The 19,023-nt window shown below is 38.8% G+C and overlaps 1 protein-coding gene across 2 annotated transcripts in view; it reads left to right on the plus strand.

Moving 5' to 3' along the window:
* PLOD2 (procollagen-lysine,2-oxoglutarate 5-dioxygenase 2) overlaps window positions 1-19,023 on the plus strand; it is a 51,804-nt gene that overhangs the window by 14,650 nt on the left and 18,131 nt on the right. For both annotated transcript variants that reach the window (XM_069864912.1, XM_069864913.1), the window contains exons 2-8: window positions 2,025-2,116; window positions 4,151-4,287; window positions 9,673-9,836; window positions 10,974-11,086; window positions 13,247-13,310; window positions 14,024-14,121; window positions 15,261-15,362. In XM_069864912.1, the coding sequence (XP_069721013.1) occupies window positions 2,025-2,116; window positions 4,151-4,287; window positions 9,673-9,836; window positions 10,974-11,086; window positions 13,247-13,310; window positions 14,024-14,121; window positions 15,261-15,362 (770 nt within the window). The remainder of the gene's footprint in view (window positions 1-2,024; window positions 2,117-4,150; window positions 4,288-9,672; window positions 9,837-10,973; window positions 11,087-13,246; window positions 13,311-14,023; window positions 14,122-15,260; window positions 15,363-19,023) is intronic.

The following is a 19,023-nucleotide window of genomic DNA, read 5'->3' on the forward strand; positions in this document are numbered from 1 at the left end:
TGCTAGCATTTATGTGAGAAAAAGATGAAGCAGTTAATCTTCTAAAACTGTCTTCCCAAAGTTTTTGGGTGTTCAAATTGAGTTGATTGAGGCATTTAAAGTATTTTCAGTTTTTTCTTTTTTGTGTTTTGTATTGCAGCAGTGTCAGCCTGGGCCAGTAGAGCTGACACAGAGAAAGCTATAAAATTCTGCATGGTGGGCAGCGCTGATAGAGATGTTGTCGGTAGTCAAAGAATTTGGGCTATATCAGATAAAAAATGTAGGAGTCCTGCTTAAAGCACAGAAGATTGTTACCTTGCTCTTACCTAGCCAATTTAACCTTTAAGCAGCTACAGAACCATGTACCCAGTACCTGCTCCAAAAAACCCCAAAGTGGACTGAGTGTTTTGGAATGTACAGAAATCTCATCCAAGTCAGGAGAAACCATAAATTGAGACTGGTAGAAGAAGCAGAGAAAGCCTCTTGCTTGCCTTATCCTTGTTCTTCCTCATGCACCCTGGTTATAGCTGCTATTGAGGATACAGTTGCCAGACCAGTGTCTGACTTGGTAGGCGTGTTCTTGGCAGCGAGCACTGATTAGTGCTGAATCTAAGCCTTATTTCAGTGGAAAAAATATCAGTGGCTCCTGAGACCAATCTCCATAGTTTGCCTGCTGTGGCTATTTTAGACAGACTTGAACTTCATTAGAACATCTGTTTTTTATGTTACTCTGCAGGCTATGTCTGTGCTTCTACAGGTATTTTTGCTTGTCAGAGCAGAGGTGTTCTTGAAGTGCCCTGATATTTGGCTGCAGAACATCATACGAGTAACTAGCAAGGTGCATTTCTTCTACAAAACAGGAAGCAGGTTATCGTCTTGTATGTTAGTTTTGCTGGTATTAAATAAAACAAAATGGCAAGCAGTGATTGATTTGAATACACTCAGAATGATGTCTTGGGTGCCAGGATCCAGGCTGCTAAGTCTGTGGTGATGGACAAGGCTGAAGGGTTAATAGGAATGTTTTTCACAGCAACCGCTTCTAGCACATTACTGTGCTGGTAAAGATAAACTCAGAGGACATATTTTGGGAAAGTGAAACAACAACAGGCACTGTATCTGGAATGCTCATTAGAGGCGATTAATTTTACTTTCTTGTAAAGATTGATCTCAGGAGCTCTGTTCAGAGGACAGCTGTTGCTTGCACTTAGATCAAACTGCAGAACTGCGATGTGCTCTGGGATCCAGGCTGGTCTGATTAAATACTGGATGTTGGATAGGGGTACAGTCTTTCTCATAGCTTTGAATTGTGTACCTTGACTATGCAGCATGTTGCATAGGGTCCTGAATGTTGTTAAGTAGTTTAATTAGGAAGCTGTTTAGTGGGAAGTTGTGGCCTCATTTGAACTATGTCAAAAGCCCTGGTATATAAAAAGGAAATTGGTTGCACAATCATTTGCCTGAATGCAGCAAGAGGGCAAAATTAACACTGCTATAATTTACAGAGGCTCTGAATGAAAAAACATGACCTTACTCTCTTGTCTCTATGCAAGGACTTAAAAGCACTAACTGCTACCTGTTGGGGGACTGGTTTCTATTGCTGTGGGTTTGCCCTGTTCTCATGAAGAATATGGACCACTTGCTTTCAGGGGAGTTCATGAGGTTGGGTGACGTTCTCTGGTTCTTTCAGTTCTGTGATAAAAGGTCATAGGGTTATTACCTCACAATGAAAGGTTAGTTAGTTATTTTTGTTTTGAAGATTCTTCTCTGTCCAGAAATCAGCCTAGCTCTGTTTTCATATATTGAGCTAGATTTCACAGCATAGACATTTGCTGCTTCTTCCTGAGGATAATTTTAAATACAGCACCCTTGTCAGTCACAGTTATTGTTTGATAATATTTCATGCCTGTAATATATTTGCCTCTTCTCTTTGAGTGGGATGCAGGCAAGTCATAAAGCCCCCTGATACAGTGCTGTCCAGTGCAGTTTTTGTTAGAAACTGTGTCCTGAAAACATTTTAATACATATTCGTTCTTTTCCTCCCTCAGATAAACTACTGGTTTTTACTGTAGCGACTAAAGAAACAGATGGCTTCCACCGTTTCATGCGAACTGCAAAGCACTTCAACTACACAGTAAAGGTATGTTTGCATACCAGATATTGATAGTATGCAGCCTTTAAGACAGAAACAGTGTAATAGTAACTGAAGTGGCATTAGCTTCCTTGAGTGCTAGGGCAAAGTAAAACAGTTGCGGAGCTCAGAGGTGAGTAAGGACACTTGCACATGGCCCTGCTGCTGTCCCTGTTGCTTACCTGCTGATCCCCCTCTGACCACGGGAGAGTGCTGCTTCTGTTGCCTTAGGAACAATTTTACAGATTGCTAGCTGTTGTGATCTGCATCCTCAGTCACTTACAGGTTCTGTCATGATTTATCATATAGTCTTGCTTTTCAGTGCAGCTGATTTTGTTTTCATAAATACTTCTGGAAGCTGTACTGTGCTTGGAGGACTTTGGATGTGTCCTTCTTCCTTAAACAAGGCTGCATCTCTACTGCAGGGAAGGAGGGTGGGTGACAGCTGAAGTTTCACTGTGTTTGGCAGGAACTTGTAGCTCTCTGAGAGGATAAAATGTTTCTGTCATTTTTGCCAGCCTTTTCTGCCTTGCTCCATGTCTCCAAATGTTGTGAACTGAGATTGGCCTCTGTGTCATCTTTTCGCCTGTATCATATGGCCTCAAGCCTCAATGGCCTCAGGCTCTGCCAGGGGAGATTTAGGCTGGACATTAGGAAAAAATTTTTCACGGAAAGGGTCATTGGGCACTGGAACAGGCTGCCCAGGGAGGTGGTTGAGTCACCTTCCCTGGAGGTGTTTAAGGCACGGGTGGATGAGGTGCTAACGGTTTAGTGTTTGATAGGAACGGTTGGACTCGATGATCCAGTGGGTCTCTTCCAACCTGGTGGTTCTATGATTCTATGATTCTATGATATGCCTGCACATCAAGGACACCAACCTAATTTGTTCTGCACAAATTTGTTATGCAATAGAAAATCTAGGAATTCAGATGGTGCAAAGAAAATTTTCTGCATATTTGCCACAGCGTCTACACTTTAAATAGGAAATTATTTTGATCTCTGAAGTTCTGCTTCTACCACTGAACTTGGAAGCATCAGAGTACCTTTCCTAATATGACAGTGATATACTAAAGCACCCAAGACACCTGAGCTGTGGATACATCTAATAACATTGCAGATTTGTCCGGAACATCATGCAATGTAGTTCTTCCAGGTTTTATAAATTCCAAAACCATTATGTTTTATAACCCGCAAAAATTTCAAGAGTTTTTTCTTTTTTTTGAGGTGTAATTTGCAGTAGTGCATGGCTAGGATGGTGTTTTGTTTAGCTGATTTTTAGCAGCCAGCTCTATATTGGGGAACCTATCCATTCCTTGTACAAAACTACTCTGAGGGATGTGTACTCTATGGGTATAAACTGGAGAGGGGCAAGTTTAGACTAGACATTAGGAAGAATTTATTCACTATGAGAGTGGTGAGACACTGGAACAGGTTGCCCAGGGAAGTTGTGGCTGCACCATCCCTGGAGGTGTTCAAGGCCAGATTGGATGGGGCCTTGGGCAGCCTGATCTAGTGGGGTGTCCCTTCCCATGGCAGGGGGGTTCAAACTAGATGATCTTTAAGGTCTCTTCCAACCCTAACTGTTCTATGATTCTAAGATTTCAGAAAGGCTGGAGCCTGCAGTTTGTATTATTTTAGTAGCACTCTGATCCACCAAGGTCTCTTATGCTTCCCTGTTCCTGAGGTGATTCTCTTGGCTTTTATAGACCTCATTCAGAATGTTTTTGTAATAGAAAATCTGGAAAATTATTAGGTTTTGTTTTTTTGTTTTTTTTTTTTTTACCTGAAGGAGACACGGTGGTAGCAGGCAATTGCTTGATTCTTATTTGGTGAAGAAGTGTGTCTCATGTTTTTGCAGTGATGTCATTGTGCTGAATGCTGCTTCAGACACGGAAAACTTGTGACGCTGGAAATGCTGGCTTGCTATGCTATAATGTGTTGCTGTGTTGCTTCTGCTTTAACATCTGTTTTCAATAAGGTTCTACTTTAAAAAGCCTCTTGGTTTTGGTTACTAGCAAAAAGTGCTTTTTTTTCTTATTCCAGGTACTTGGAAAAGGTGAAGAGTGGAAAGGTGGCGAGTTGCCTAACTCTATTGGTGGAGGACAGAAAGTTCGACTGCTGAAAGAAGGCATAGAAAGCTATGCTGATCAAGAGGACTTGGTTGTGATGTTTGTTGAATGGTGAGCAAACTTGGCTTGTTGCCTTTGCATTGTAGTCTGGGTAGGCATACAAAAGTAGCTGCCGTGATGTGCTGAAAGTTGTGTGCTGCTTTTCCCCCTCACTTTACTTGAAAAAGTTTGCTTACGTTTTTCTCCATTCATAAAAATAGTAGATTGTTACTTTTTTGATGGATTTACAGATGTAAGAGTTGTTCTGTTGCCTCGAGGAGGTAAAAAAATGTTATTGGGAGCTGACAGGCTTTTAGGCAAGCATTTGTCTCTCCCTCTTCAGCTGTGGTGTGAGCAAGTTTGTGTCATGGCTGTGGGCTGGGAGTGTGGAATGCAGGGGGGAGCAAAAGCCATGCCAGAAATAAAAGTGGCCGGTAGGGACCAGAGCATGATCTTGTTTCATGAAGTGACATGGAGGAAGTTAGGGAAGCAGGTCCCTGAGAAAGCACTTAACAGGAGAACTTTTTTACATGTTAGAGAACTGAAACGAGACTTGGTGCCAGATAGACCCCTGGTGCCTGTGCTGTCTGTGTGATGGAAGAATGGAGAGAGAGTGCTGCTGTAGTTGCCAGATTATAGCTCATGTCACAGCTATGCCTGAACATGCTTATTGGAGGCCAGATAGGTTTCTCGCTGTCACCTAAAATAGGGAGCTCAAACATGTTCAAATCCCACTTTTTCCATTGCTTCCCTCTGCTTCCCAGCCCCACGCCCCCTTCTTCTTTTGTTCTTGTGACAAGAGCAGCTCAGAATCCAATTCACAGCAGCCACCACTCTAGCATTAACCAGAGTGGGTTCACAGCTCTGACAGAATCACTGCAAGGTGTGGGACCAAATCTTGAATCAGGGACATGAAGCCCCAGTTGCACACAAGAAACCTTGAGGAGGTAGCTGAGTGCAAGCTTGGAGAGGCTTGTGCATGGGTTCATGCTGCTGTTAGTGAGTCATGTTGGAATGTCTGCTCCAGAATTTTCTTTCAGCTTTTAACTCACTACTTTTTATTTTAAAAGAATTGACAGCTGAAGAAATTTACGGACCCTTTTGCAAGGTAGAGATTTGGCAGGATTTGTACAGTAGGCATCCTCACAAGAGAGAAAGTGGTCTGGCAGTGCTATTTACTAGAAAGTTGATTTGTTGTTTTGCATAAATTAAGACTTTAGGAATGCTGGAGTAGCCTATTAAACTGGTTGGAAATTTAAATTTAAAGATGCCACTCAGTTTTCTTTTTTTAATATTACCTCTTGAGATAAGCAGAAGGTAGAGTTAGAAAGCCAGTGTGTAAATCATCTTAACCAATTTATAAACAAGCTTTAAAAGAGAAACTTATGCTGAATGTTTTCTTTCAATGCTTAATCAACAATAAAGGTAACAAAGTTGGGAGGTGTGCTTTCAGTTTTTGATTTTTTTTTCTTGTTGACTTGATCAGTTTTATCATTGGTAAGTGGAAAAAGGATCTTTCTAAAAGTAAATATGTGGTTGTTCATAGTGTTGTTCTACTGATCATGCAATAACTGAAATTATTAAAGATTAAATTTGGGAGACTTTGTACTTTACTGAATGCTCAGATGAATTGAATTTCCCCTAAATGTTTGCTACTTAGATTTAATTTTTGTTTTCAAATTTATTATCCTGATTAACCATGTTTTTTCTCCCTATATGGTAATATATGCAGATTTGTTATCAGATTTGGGCATAGCTCAAATTCTTCTCCAACATAATTTATTCTCTCAAGGGGCAGGCTGTCTGCTGGCATGGATGAGAGAGTACAGAGGACCATGTGTGCAGATGCTGTAATCTTTCTTGCCATGAAAAAATATAGCATTTAAACATAAAGCTGGTGGAAATTTTCAGATAGGAGGAAAAAAATTGTTTACTGATTCTAGCACTATATTTTAATTCTAATGAACTTTTTAAGTTCCAGGAATCCTGGTTTGCCATTTAAATCTTGATCAATGTAGCAGTAAGTTTGGAAAAGACAAATATAGTGAGCTTCCTTTCTTTTCCAAGTGTTTTTCATTATACTCATTGTGAAGCATTTGGAGTATTGATCTTGGGAGCAGGGAAAGGAAATGTGTAGTTTGCTTACTGTTACTAGGCAAATTGTTAAGTAAAACATTTGCTACAAATAAACAGCTTCTGGCTTTTTTTTTGAGCAGTATTTTGTATGGCTCACAATTATGGAAATAGTTTGAACTTTTTCTGTGGGCAGCATGTATCTAGGTGCGGATAGCAAAAATCTTTGCCTTCAGATGGAATGCTATTTAAATAAGGCTTGGTTTTGCAAGAGCCGACTACTGAGTTACTTTGCACCAGACTGAACTGGCTAATGGCTGTTGTAGACTGGATAAAATGGTTTATGCTGTGACTGTTCTTCCAGATCTCCCACAGCCATCTTCTTGTATTTTGGAAGACTTTTGAAACCTCTCAGATTTTTGGGTTTTTTTTTTTCAAACTCTCATCTACATATTTCAAAATGGTTAAGGTGTGATCTTGGTGTGGATACAGCATAAACGACAAAATGGCTGTGTGGCTGAACAGTTGGATTAAATAAGATGAGATATAGACCTGAATTTCTGATTACTAGTAAGCTCTCTCTTGTTTGTGTTTCGTCCTCTTAACCTTCAGATCCAGTAGTAACAAGTCCATAAGTTGTGGATGCAAAAGCTGCATGTTCAATTCTAGAGGACCTAAGCCACCACTGCTATTTCTCTGTGTTGCTGGGGTGCTTGGCTGCTGCAAAAGAAAAGGAGGAATGGGTGGATTCCAGTCCCAGGCATCTGTCATCTGGGAAATGGGATTTGAGTTGTGGAAACTTGCTGTTCGTGTGGTTTTGTTTGTGTGTGTGTTTATTTTTCCCCCTCTATTTACTTTCTACTTAATCAGAAGGATTTATGAAGAACAGATAAAAGTATCTGAGCTTTTCCAGATTGCCAAGGCAGACTGCTTTTTCTTGAATACATCCACTATTTTTCACTGCTGACAAATTTTGAAGCCCTGTTTAAAGTCAGTCATGTCTGTCACCCATAATAACAGTATGAACTGTCAGGGATAGTTCTGGACCTGTTTTGTGATGGCTTTAGTGGTGTACATCTCAGATGGATCTTCCCTTACAGTAAGAGTTGAATTCTGGATAGGCTGAACATAGAACATAATCTGACATAGCAGGGGAGCAAGGCAAACCATGGATTTACAGGTTTTAGTTTGGCTTTAGAGGTTTTCCTGTTGCCTGGAGAGAAAAGCAGAAGCCTCATAAAGGAGGTGACTTGGGAAGACTGGCAGGGAGGGGTGGAAGGCTAGTGGAGGTCCTGCCTGGGAAGGAGGGGTGATGCAGTTGACCAAACAACTGAAGGCCATGAAAATTAGTGGAAAGTGTAGGTCCATGCTGGTTTTATGCTCCTGCATAATATCCATTATTGTGTAAATTTTACAATAATAGGTAATGCAGTTTAGCAGCTCTGTACTGTGCTTTGTATTACAAACTCTGCTTTATTAAGTAACATATCCCTTTCAGAAGCAGAGCCTGGGGCTAGCCCAGCACGTTGCTCAACTTTGGCTATCTTTTCTAGAATGACAGTCTTTGGAAGCAATGTTTGGTTCCTTCCTGCAGCTGTAAGTCATTGGAGCAGCAGCACTAACTTGATCAAAGAGGAGAAGCGCAGCCTGCCATAAGCTATTAAGTTAAAGCCTCAAACAAGTCTCTGTTTTTGTCTGTCTTCAACTTGTCTCCTGTTTCTTGCTTGTTCTTCAGTCTTATACTGGCTTAGAATTGCGCTATACCAATTAAATGGAAAAGGGACAGAAGTGTATTTTCTCATATTAGGACAGAAACAGGCAGTTTTTGCAAAACTGGGGAAGCTCCAAAATGTACAATTTTTATTTTTTTTTTCTCATACATTCTTCTGGCAAAGTTACAGAAGAAAATGAAACAGTTTTCAGAAATCCACTTACTTGTAGAGGCTATGTAACACATTTCCTCTCCAGGGTTTATACTTTGCTCTGCAGTGGAAATAATCTCTTCTGCATTTCAGTTCTCTTAGGCCAATTGCATGAAACTCACTTTGAAGAATGGATATTTTAAATTATTTCAGAACTGTAATAAAAAAGTACTAGGAGTCAATAATGATTGATCTGTTGGCACTATTGCTGAATAATACATTGAAGGCGAAAGGTTGTGTACTGCAGGTGGGGGTACTGCTATCCTCCTTAGACCAGCTACAAGACATTGCAAGAACAAAATCTTGGGCAAAGTTAGACCTTTGGATTTTTCGTAGTGGTACCATTCCTTTGCCCTATATCGGGGTGATGGCTTTCAGTTACTAATGTAGATGTGTGCAGTGAGAATATACATGCATACAGATGAGTATGCTGTGAGGCTGAAATGCCTCCGTTAAAACCAAATTCTGCTTTCTCAGCCAGAAACTAATCTATGACATAATTCCAATATTACTGTATCATGGTTTCATGCTGTGTAAAATGACCTTGAAGTGGGGGCGTAGGTTATGTTTTTTTTTTTTTTTAAATTTTTCCTTCAGAGGCATGGACTTGGATATCATTCAACAAGAAGAAACCACTAGGCTTGTGATACTGCATTCTTACATGACCTTTGCCAAACTCGTACATATTTATTTGTGTTTTGGGGTAGTGATAACCTTTATCTCTAGGTAACTGCTGTTTTTAGAGGTGAGCCCTCCACCTGTAGGTCTTTGTATTCAAAAGGAGTTGCAAGTCAAATCTGATGAACGCTCAAGGCAGGTTAAGTTTTTTGTAAATAGACATGGTGAAGGTTAGAGCCTTCTGAAGCCTATAGTACCTTAAAGAGGTTGAAGAAGAGATCTATATATTGTCAGGATGCAACACAGTTTATGTTTATGGGCAACAGGCCATAAAATAGAATATATGTCTAAGCACTTTATTGATAAGATTTTTCAGAAGAAAGTCAGTGCTGTTGTGTTTTGGAATAAGATCATCTGGAGTTTTCCAGTGAGAGTCACCTAAATCATCTTTCAGTCCTCTATTTAATCTCCTAAATGTGATTGTTGTTGTTAAACACAAACAGTTTTCTAAAGAGAAAAAAATATATTTTTACTCAAAATACTTAAAATGTGAAAATTAATTTCAGGTAGACAAAGCCTGAATGAAAAAGATTGCTCAAAATGCAGAAGGCTAAAAAAAAAAAGCATGTAAGTAGAAGGGAATAAGTAGTATTGATTGAAGTTTTTCCTCTAGAAGTATATCAGATTTTTACTTTGTGGTAAAACATGATTTAATGAGCCATTTATCAGAATCAAAGAGCTATCTGTATGATTTTAAAATTTGAATTGTCCAACCACTTGTTGTTTTGGACACAGAAGCATTAAAATTAAACTAGTCTAACAGATATCTTTTCTTTTTTTTCAGCTATGATGTTATCTTTGCAGGGGGGCCTGAAGAACTGCTAAAGAAATTCCAGGAAACTAATCATAAAGTGGTTTTTGCAGCAGATGGACTAATTTGGCCAGATAAAAGACTAGCTGACAAGTATCCTGTTGTCCGGAGTGGAAAACGATTCCTGAACTCAGGAGGCAAGTGTGATTGTTGAACACGCAAGGCACTTGAATTTACGCATGGCTCATTCTTGTTATCAGTTTTATGCGTTTGTATGTGGAACTGTTCCTGAATTCGCCAAGTATAAAAGAGGACTGGATTTGTTGTACTCCTCTTCCCCTCTCTCTCCCCACTTGAATAGCTCCTCATCTGTGCTCAAGAATAGTTTTTATTCAAACTTACATAGGAGTTGTTTGCAATAACTTGTAAAAAGCAGGTAAATAAAGTTAACATCCTAGCAAGCAGCTTTGCCTTGCAGTGAAATGCTGTGCAGGGATGAACTAGTTGCCACCATTTGAATCTACTTTAGAAACAATCTAGTATACGAGCCCAGTCAAAGCAGTGCATACTGTTGATAGGCATAGTTTAGCTGGGTCACAGAATTTCCTGACTTGGCTGCTTTGTCCTTGAGAATCTCAGCATATAGCATAGATGTGCCTAGCCCTTCAGCATGGCTTAGGCAGTTCATTCCAGGAGGAGTGTGAGTTACTCCTGTTAATCTGTTATTTGTTAATTCTGGTATCCTCATTTAAGTGCCAGCTCTGGTAATAATTTCACAGTTGATTAATACGTGCTCTGACACTGCTACAGAGCACGAGGTGTTGCTACTCCTAGGTGGTGGTTGGCAACATGTACATCTGTGAGTGTCCCTATTCCTTTCCCTCCCTTCTTTACCTCAGCTATCTGCCCTGTCTTCTTTTGTTTTGGCTTAAATATAATGTATATTCTCTTTGAGTTGAGTTCTCTTTGTAGTTCTGGCAGAATTAGATTCAGGCTTCTCTGCCAGCAAGAAGTGATTGATCAAAATGAAACTTTTTAACTCAGATTAACTTCTTGAACAGTAGTAGTCTAATGTCATGCTTTGGAATTCTCAGGACTGTCTTAAACAGATATGTTTCCTAATTTTTCCCTTAAAATAGGATTAGGATAGAAATAACTCTTAATTATGAACTCTTTAAAGCAGCAGCAGAAGAAAACTGGATTTTGAGCCAAGTTGTATGAATTTCATGCTTTTCCTTTGCTGATGCCAGTCAGAGTGAAGTCTCTGACTGGTGGATAGCGTTGGCAGAATAGGGCTTTTTTACAGAAATAACGTATGTGTGTGTGATTTACAGGGTTTATTGGTTATGCTCCATATATAAATCGTATTGTGCAGCAATGGAATCTGCAGGATAATGATGATGACCAGCTGTTTTACACCAAAATCTATGTTGACCCATTGGCAAGGGTAGGTAGTGACTAGCTTTCTCATTTCTCTCTGCTTGAAATAACATGCTGCTCCTCATAAAACATCAGGAGATAAAAATAAAAGTAATGATGTCTATTTGTTCCTGAGTGCCATGTTGACAGTTGTATTTGTTCCCCAGAGGTTCCTACTGTTGGAGTGATGAACAGGCTTCCAAAGGGTCATGGCTTGATTTATTATTTCAGGCTGTCTGCAGATCTCAGCAGGTTTTACTTCGTTGTTGGAAATAATAGCTCTGAGGTATATGATTGGACGCATTCATCTCAATGAGAGTCCCATGTATTCGGTAGTTTGACGGCTGGAGAATGTGGCATTTTTCCATGGTGTCACTGTACTACTTGCTGATCCAGTGTTTTATGTTTTGGCTTGCTGCCACTTCAGATCCTGCCTGCAGCTATCTCTAACTCTTTGGCTTTTTGTGCACATACGTTCAATAAAGCTGCATCATAAATTTTTGGTGAAGACCTCTCCATGCCCTAGCTTAACAAAGTTCTTTGCTGAGTAGCAGCATTAAAGCATGATAGATTGGTCAGAGACATGGCCCTGACACTGGACAAAGAGGGCTAAGGAAAGTTAATAACGTATTGATGCAAGAAGACTTTTAGAAGCTGATATTGCAGAATTTTGAGGTTAATTTTTGGGCATTTGTGTGCTTAAGGCAGATGTTTTTCTATTAAGTTATACCTGAAACATGGGGCATATTTAGTTACAGGTACAAGAATAAATAATTTAATTGGAAGGGATCTGCAGTGATTAAGTCCAGCTGCCTGGTCTATATGGGTCTGACCAATAGTTAAAGAATGTTATTAAGGGCATTGTCCAAATGCCCATTCAATACTGACAGGCTTGGGGCATTGAGCACCTCACTGGGAAGCCTATCTTTGACCACCCTCTCAGTAAAGAAATGCTTCCTAATATCCAGTCTAAACCTCCTCTGGTTCAACATGGAACTGTTCCCATGCAAGGGTCATTGAATCCCATCATTGGTCCCAGGGAGAAGAGCTCAGCACCTCCTTCTCCACTTCTGCACCTCAGGAAGCTGTAGAGAGCTGTGAGGTCACCTCTCAGCCTCCTTTGCTCCAAACTAGACAAGCCCAAAGTCCTTAGCCTCTCCTCATTGCGCATTCCATCCAGCCCTTAGTGTTTGAATTGATTTTATGCAAGTTAAATCAGATGTTAGATATGCAATTGAAAGGACAGGATGTAGAAGCTTTAAAGCTGACTCTGCACTGGAGTCAAAAGTATTATAATTAGCTGTCTGAACAGATTGTCTTCTAGACAAAAGATGTGTACGTCTGCACAGTGCGCTTCTTCACTGTGATTTAAAAACACCTCCATGGTGCTATGCTTGGGATACTGTACTATACTTCAGTACTAATTTTCTGTGTGGTGGTACTGGAACAGGCTGCCCAGGGTGATGTTGAGTCACCTTCCCTGGAGGTGTTTAAGGCACGGGTGGACGAGGCGCTGAGGGGCATGGTTTAGTGATTGATGGGAATGGTTGGACTCGATGATCCAGTGGGTCTCTTCCAATCTGGTGATTCTATGATTCTATGGTATCCAATGTGGTAGAATATGTAGCAAAATCTTGGAAGATCGAAACAGAGTATGTTGTCTGTATGAGGGTTTTAAAGGTTGTGTACTTTGATCAATGAGTTAAAACTTCACAATGAGGTACTGTAAATAAAAATTTAAGTAAGACTTATAATACAATATTGGTAACGTTTTAAAACCAGTAGTGTTTTCTATTCTGATGTGATACTTAGATTTGGCTTTTATATTTTTGATACTGTGAAACATGGTATGTTTTGTTGCTTGGCTAAAATGTCTTAGTTTATTTTTTTAAGATTAGACAGACTTTCTTTGCATTGTACTGCCAAACTGAAGTTTCTTTGGAGAGTTATGACATTTATCTTTCAAGTTTAGATAAAGTTTTTGTCTATATAATACTGATCGCTATACAGCTGCAAAACTTAGGAGCATAGAGAAAATTAACTGTATAAAATTAAAGAATGTATCTAAGAGCTGGATATGGAGAATAGTATTGCCTGATTACTTGCTGCCACTGCAGTATAACTGTGACATTACCATAAAAACACTGGCTTTTAGAATGCCTCAAAGTCTTTGCTACTTTTCTTTCAGGAACGCATTAACATTACTTTGGACCACAAATGTACAATTTTCCAGACCCTAAATGGAGCTATTGGTAAGTGTATGATTTGCACGCTGTGTGTTTTATTAACTATTAACACTTTCTTTGCTTAACCGTGAATAGCATTCCCTAAACATGCATGTTTTAAAGAAGCATTTGAATGACTAAATGTGTTTACCAAATTAGTTACAGGTCTTTGGGTTTTAATATTAATTGATTTCTCCCATTTTATTTTATTTAAAATAGAAAAAATATTTTTCAACAAATGAAGTTAGCAATGAATACAAAGTTAAGAACCATTCTCCCGTCTGTATTTAACAAACTTAGTTACAGGAGTAAGATTGGTAATAAAAATTGCATTTTAGATGTTATTTAATTGTCATGAATTTAAAATGAAAGAGAATCTGTGTAAACTTACTTTCTTACCTTTAACACAGAGTTATGGAAGAACTTTTTATAGACAGGTCATATCTGAAATATTTGTCATCTCTCTATAAATAGCATTTGCACAAAACCAATTTTATTTTTAAAGCAGATTTTATTTGCGTATTGAAGGCTGCTGATGGCAAGCTCTGTAGTTAAATGTAACTATTTAGCATAAAGAGCTTAGAATTCAAGGTCTAGTTAAAAAAATGAACACATTCCCAAATAATGTTGACAGTGATAGCAACAGCAAGTTAAATTGTTTCAGCAAGAGCTTTAAGAACTCTGAAGTTTTAGCTTTTATTTATAAACTGTTACGACTGTATGATCTTACTGATTTTCAGATGAAGTCTTTTTGAAATTTGAAGAAGGAAAAGTAAGAGCAAGGAATTCAGTGTACGACACATTACCAATCACTATTCATGGAAATGGTCCGACTAAAGTGAGTGACTTCTTGTTTCTGTGCAAAGACGACAGTTTTAATAGAGGCAGAAACAATGGTGGAAGTGTCTGGACAGTAATAGCACACCACCATTGCTTGTTTCTAATTCATGTTAATAAGAATTGCAAGGATAAACCCTCCATTCTAATAGCTCCCTCCATGATCTTATTCTGCTATCACCGTAGCTTGATATTGCTGCTGAAACAACTCCTACTGTTCCCAAATTCATTGTAGTATGGGATATTAGAAGTGAGTAAGCTTGTATTAATTTGTTCACTAACACAAAACAATTCCTGAAAAAAGTGAAGAATGCCTGTCTGGTTGTTAAAAGGTAATCGGAAGGATGATTTTTTTCTAGAATGATTTTCAATATGCATAAACAAATGCCCCGAATATGCTAAAATGGAGATTGAGTATTGGGCTGGAGTGTGTTTTAATGCAAAATTATATTCTGTATTTCCAGTTTTTGATGAGGATAGCAGAGCAAGAATAAATAATAAACACCTTTTAGGCAGAATTTCCCCACCATAAGAGAACCCTTAACCATTGCAAATGGCAGTAGAGAAAAGTGAAGTTCTCACAAACTTCCCATGGTATCCAGGAGTACAGGGCAGCCTGGGCAGCCCATCAACAGAAAAACTACATGTTTTGTTCAGTGCCAGTTCAAAATGTGTTAAGAAGCTACATGTTGCTTTAAACCACATCCCACTGGCTGCTTCTGCATCTTGATATATATTATAAAAACCGCATCTTCTAGGAAGCTACCTTCTATGTTTTCTATATATAGCTGCTCTTTGTGTTTTGTGTCAAGTGTTGGTTATTTTCTTGGAAGTCATACAGGCATTTAGTTTATAGTTGTTATGCTTGCAGCAACTTTTTGGTTTAACTAAAGCAATAAACATAGATGCTAGAAGGTTATCATCTCTGGTTTGTAAATGAAGAGAAAAGAAAACCAACTTTTACCAGCTATTTTTGCATGTTTGTGGGGTTTTCTTTAGTCTTAAATAATAATTAAAAAAAAGACAGTTAATTGCCTTTAGGATTAAGGGATTCAATGAGTAAGCCCGAATTCATTAAAAGGTACAAATCACCATTTGCGTGCATGTTTCATTAATCTAAATTGTTCATTTATTTACCAGATTCACTTGAATTACTTGGGAAACTATATCCCCAATGCTTGGACACGGGAAACTGGTTGTGGTATTTGTGATTTAGACTTACTAGACCTGTCAACGGTAACGGTAAGAATCCTTCTCACAAGAACAGGACTCTTTTGAATGCATTTTATAAGTGTATAGTGATTTCTGAGGCAAATGCAGCTTCAATATGCAATACTATGTGCTGTAGACACCTCTGGATATTTTTTCTGGTATATGAAACTGTAAAGGTGGAATTTTAATTAACTGGAAATACTGGTACATTTAGAAGTTGTTTTATGCATGTATTTTAATATAAGTTTTCCGATATTACTGTAGGTGACCCCATCTCCAAAAGCCCTCCAGATCCTTACCTCTGTTCACTGAGGGTGAACAAATCATTTTTGAATCGTACAGATTCAAGTGAATAGTTAGAATTTTTGGAAGGTAGAAAAACTCTTTAGTTATTTCAGATTTTTAACTGCAGACCTGAAAAAAAAAATCTTGAATATGCATCAGTTTAATTTCTGTTACAAATAGAGTTTGACAACTAGCTAGTTAACTAGCATGGTTACAGTTACTATTTTATGAAAGACAGAGAAATAGTCAAAACTGCTTCACGTTGTAAAGGGTAATAGATCTCTGTATTGTATATGCAAATGTGTATCTAGAATAAATCTGATGTAAGAGATTGGCTAGAACAAACAGACATGTACACATGCGTGTGTGTATATCAAATATTTGGGAACTTGGTTTGGGTCTTTGGCTCCAAGTGTGATGTCTTTAGTGTCTTGACAAATATTTTGGCTTGTACTCAGTAAACTTCAGGCAGAGTAAATAGTAAGATCTAATATATGGAAATGTAAGGCTTGTACTTAAAAGAGCATTCTGATTATTCCTAACAGGCTATTTCCAGCAGCATATTTTGTTTCTGTTCTCTATTGAAGACTTGAATGATAACAGGTCTTAGAGTGTCATGTTGAGGGTAATGTGAAAGAAATGGGTTGTTATCTTTCTCATGAAGGGACAGAGTGAAAGAATTTCTGGACAATAAGCAGTTGATAGATGGGAGTATAAATGAAAAAGGTTATTACAATAACTTTCAGATTTTTATATTTTTTATCTTAGTTTTGCCTTCAGAATACAACATTCAAACAGTGTTCTACTGAAAAGTGTTTGCACCCTTAACATAAAGTTTACCTTAGGAAAAGGAGTTGTCTAGTTTTTTCCTACTGAAATTGGCAATTAAAACCTGGTTGGGGTGCAGTTTAATCTTAAAGCCAGTAATGGGGGGTAACCTGCAGTGGATTTACTGGACAGCTTCCTATTGTTTATGTACATCTACTTGGAATGTTTCTTCCTTACTATAATTCACTCTTTGGACTTTATACCTCACTCAGTCTGCCAGCAAAAATAGCAAGATTTTCCTTGGCCTCAGTGGAAGTGTTTACTTTGGGCATTTCTGAGTACAAGCAGTATTTCATTTTCTGAATGCGCTTTCTGTTCTGGCCTGGCTGGTTGCTGCTTAACAGGGAATCTTCAGTAAAAAGATCAATACTAGCTCTCTGCCTCTAATCATTCTTCCCATAATGTTTTATTTAACCTTCTGCATTGATGCACTTGTGCCTTCTGAAGATTTTCTTGTTCTTCTCATAAGCAAGTAGAGAATCAGATGTGTTGATACCAGCTATATTTTGGGCTTTGAGTTCCTTTAGATGAATTCTGGCATGATTGGGTCCTTGACTCCATATGCTCAGGTGTTGTGGTTTCCATGTTTTGGCCTAGACTCACCTACAGACCTTGATTTTAGCGGTACAAAACAGATAAGCTTCAGTGTAGGGCAAGGAGCTGAAATAATACTGCTTTCCATCAGGGGCACAAAGGATATCATTCAGAGGTCGGGGTAGGTGTATGTGGGGCAGAGGTGGGTAGAAGGATTGCTACGGGCTGTGCTGGTTGTTCTGTAATGGATAAACAGAAGAGCCCAAGGTACTACAAAAGTTGATGTGAGCAGGTGCTGGGAGCGTGGCCTGTGAAAAGCTGAGTTTCGGGGGTTACCTGTGATGCAGCTGAGAGCCTCAAATGCAGAGTTTTAATAGAATAACGCATCTTGGCTCAATGAGTGTAAATTTTTGCCACTTAAGGTTTGTGGTTTTTCTAAAACCTTAGTTAAACTGGGTCACAAACTTAATTGCCCTAGAGTTACTTCTTAAGTTCTAAAGTTTGTTGGTGGGATGAAGAATTCTGGATGCAAGTGGAAAGGATGACCTTGCTCATTCTCTCTCTTCACTGGTGCTTCTTGTGGCAAGGGTTGCTTTGTCTCCATATGACTGCATTGTATTTCCTACAAAAATTGTTGTTTGCTCACCTGCTGGTTGTAGAAGAGTAAACTTCAAAAGGCAAATGTGTGACCTTAGTGAAAATGAGAAACTTTGTCAGAGAAAATGTAACATCCCAGTGCAGACTGGGTATTCCCAAAGTGGTTTTGCTGAGGCATACTTGGGAAGAACCAAAACTTCAGACTTGATATACTCAGAATGCTGAGTATTAAAATTATTCATTCTGACCTAGATTCAAATTATACAGTGTACATTGATGAACTCTGCTTTCTGGAGATGCAGTTTGCAGAGATCTTCATTCTTAATTTTTTTAGACACTGTTTGGCTTTGACCACGTTTCTGAGGCATTGGAGCCAAGTGGTTCACACTTTGGTGTACTGAAGGAGTGTTACTAATTCCCAATTGTTCCTGTAACCTCTGCAGGTTCAGCCTGAACCTGCTACTCTTTGTTCTGGAGAATAAAGGGAAAAGGCCTTAGAATTAGAGAAATATGCAAAATAAATTATTGCAGAAGTGCTATTACTGGTAGCACATGTACAAAGTCAGCTTAGCAAGCCCAGTTGCACACCCTACTTCTCTCATGGCTCACCATCAGTGGAACCAGTTACTGTGACGCCACTGTCAATGAAGCAGTTGCCAGAGAATATCACAGTTGCTTTTTCAAGGCATATCAGTGTGCTTGTTTTCATCAGCTGTTTCAAAGTTATTAGGATGTCTGCATGAGTAGGTATTAGATTTGCAGATGAAGTTGTGAATAGGAGGTAGTTAGGGTAAACATTGGTGCTAATATTTCCGATCTGGTACACTTGCCAGTATGTTTCTGGATTTCCGATGTAGACAGTGACACTGTGAAATCTCAACATGTGCTGATGATTTATCCAGACACTTTTCAAGTGGGTGTTGGCTTGCTTAAGGAAAGCTAACTTGCAGCCTTTTGTACTCATATAAAGTTTCTTTCCGAGCCTTGTAGTGTGTTAGGCATTTATACTGTCTGTTATAGAGGTGGAAAGAATTTTTGTTAAATCAGTGCATTTCTTTGTGTAGGAATTGGGGCCTTTGAAGGTTACATTTCTTTACCTCTCATAGTGTAATAATATATTCTAGGAACACACAAAACTATGGCCTCAGTTTCTTTTAGTGGTTATAATCTCTATATCAGGCACATACAAACCAAGAATTAGTGCCACTCTTCGAAAGAAAGATACGAACTCACATTAAAATAAGGTGGATAAATTCTAGTATCTCTGGGTGCTGTGGGAGGAGTTCTAGTTAGTTCATCAAAGGTCTGGACAAAATCAGTGAGTAGGGAAGGAATGTGGAGCCCAATTATAATGGTTGGGGGAAATAGTACTTGTAAGTGTGTGGAAGGGTATCGCAGTCTTTGGCTTAAAGGACAAATGCGTAAAACATTTTATTGTATTTATTCT

The sequence above is a fragment of the Phaenicophaeus curvirostris genome, chromosome 10, assembly GCF_032191515.1.
Source record: "Phaenicophaeus curvirostris isolate KB17595 chromosome 10, BPBGC_Pcur_1.0, whole genome shotgun sequence".
NCBI classification, from domain to species: domain Eukaryota; kingdom Metazoa; phylum Chordata; class Aves; order Cuculiformes; family Cuculidae; genus Phaenicophaeus; species Phaenicophaeus curvirostris.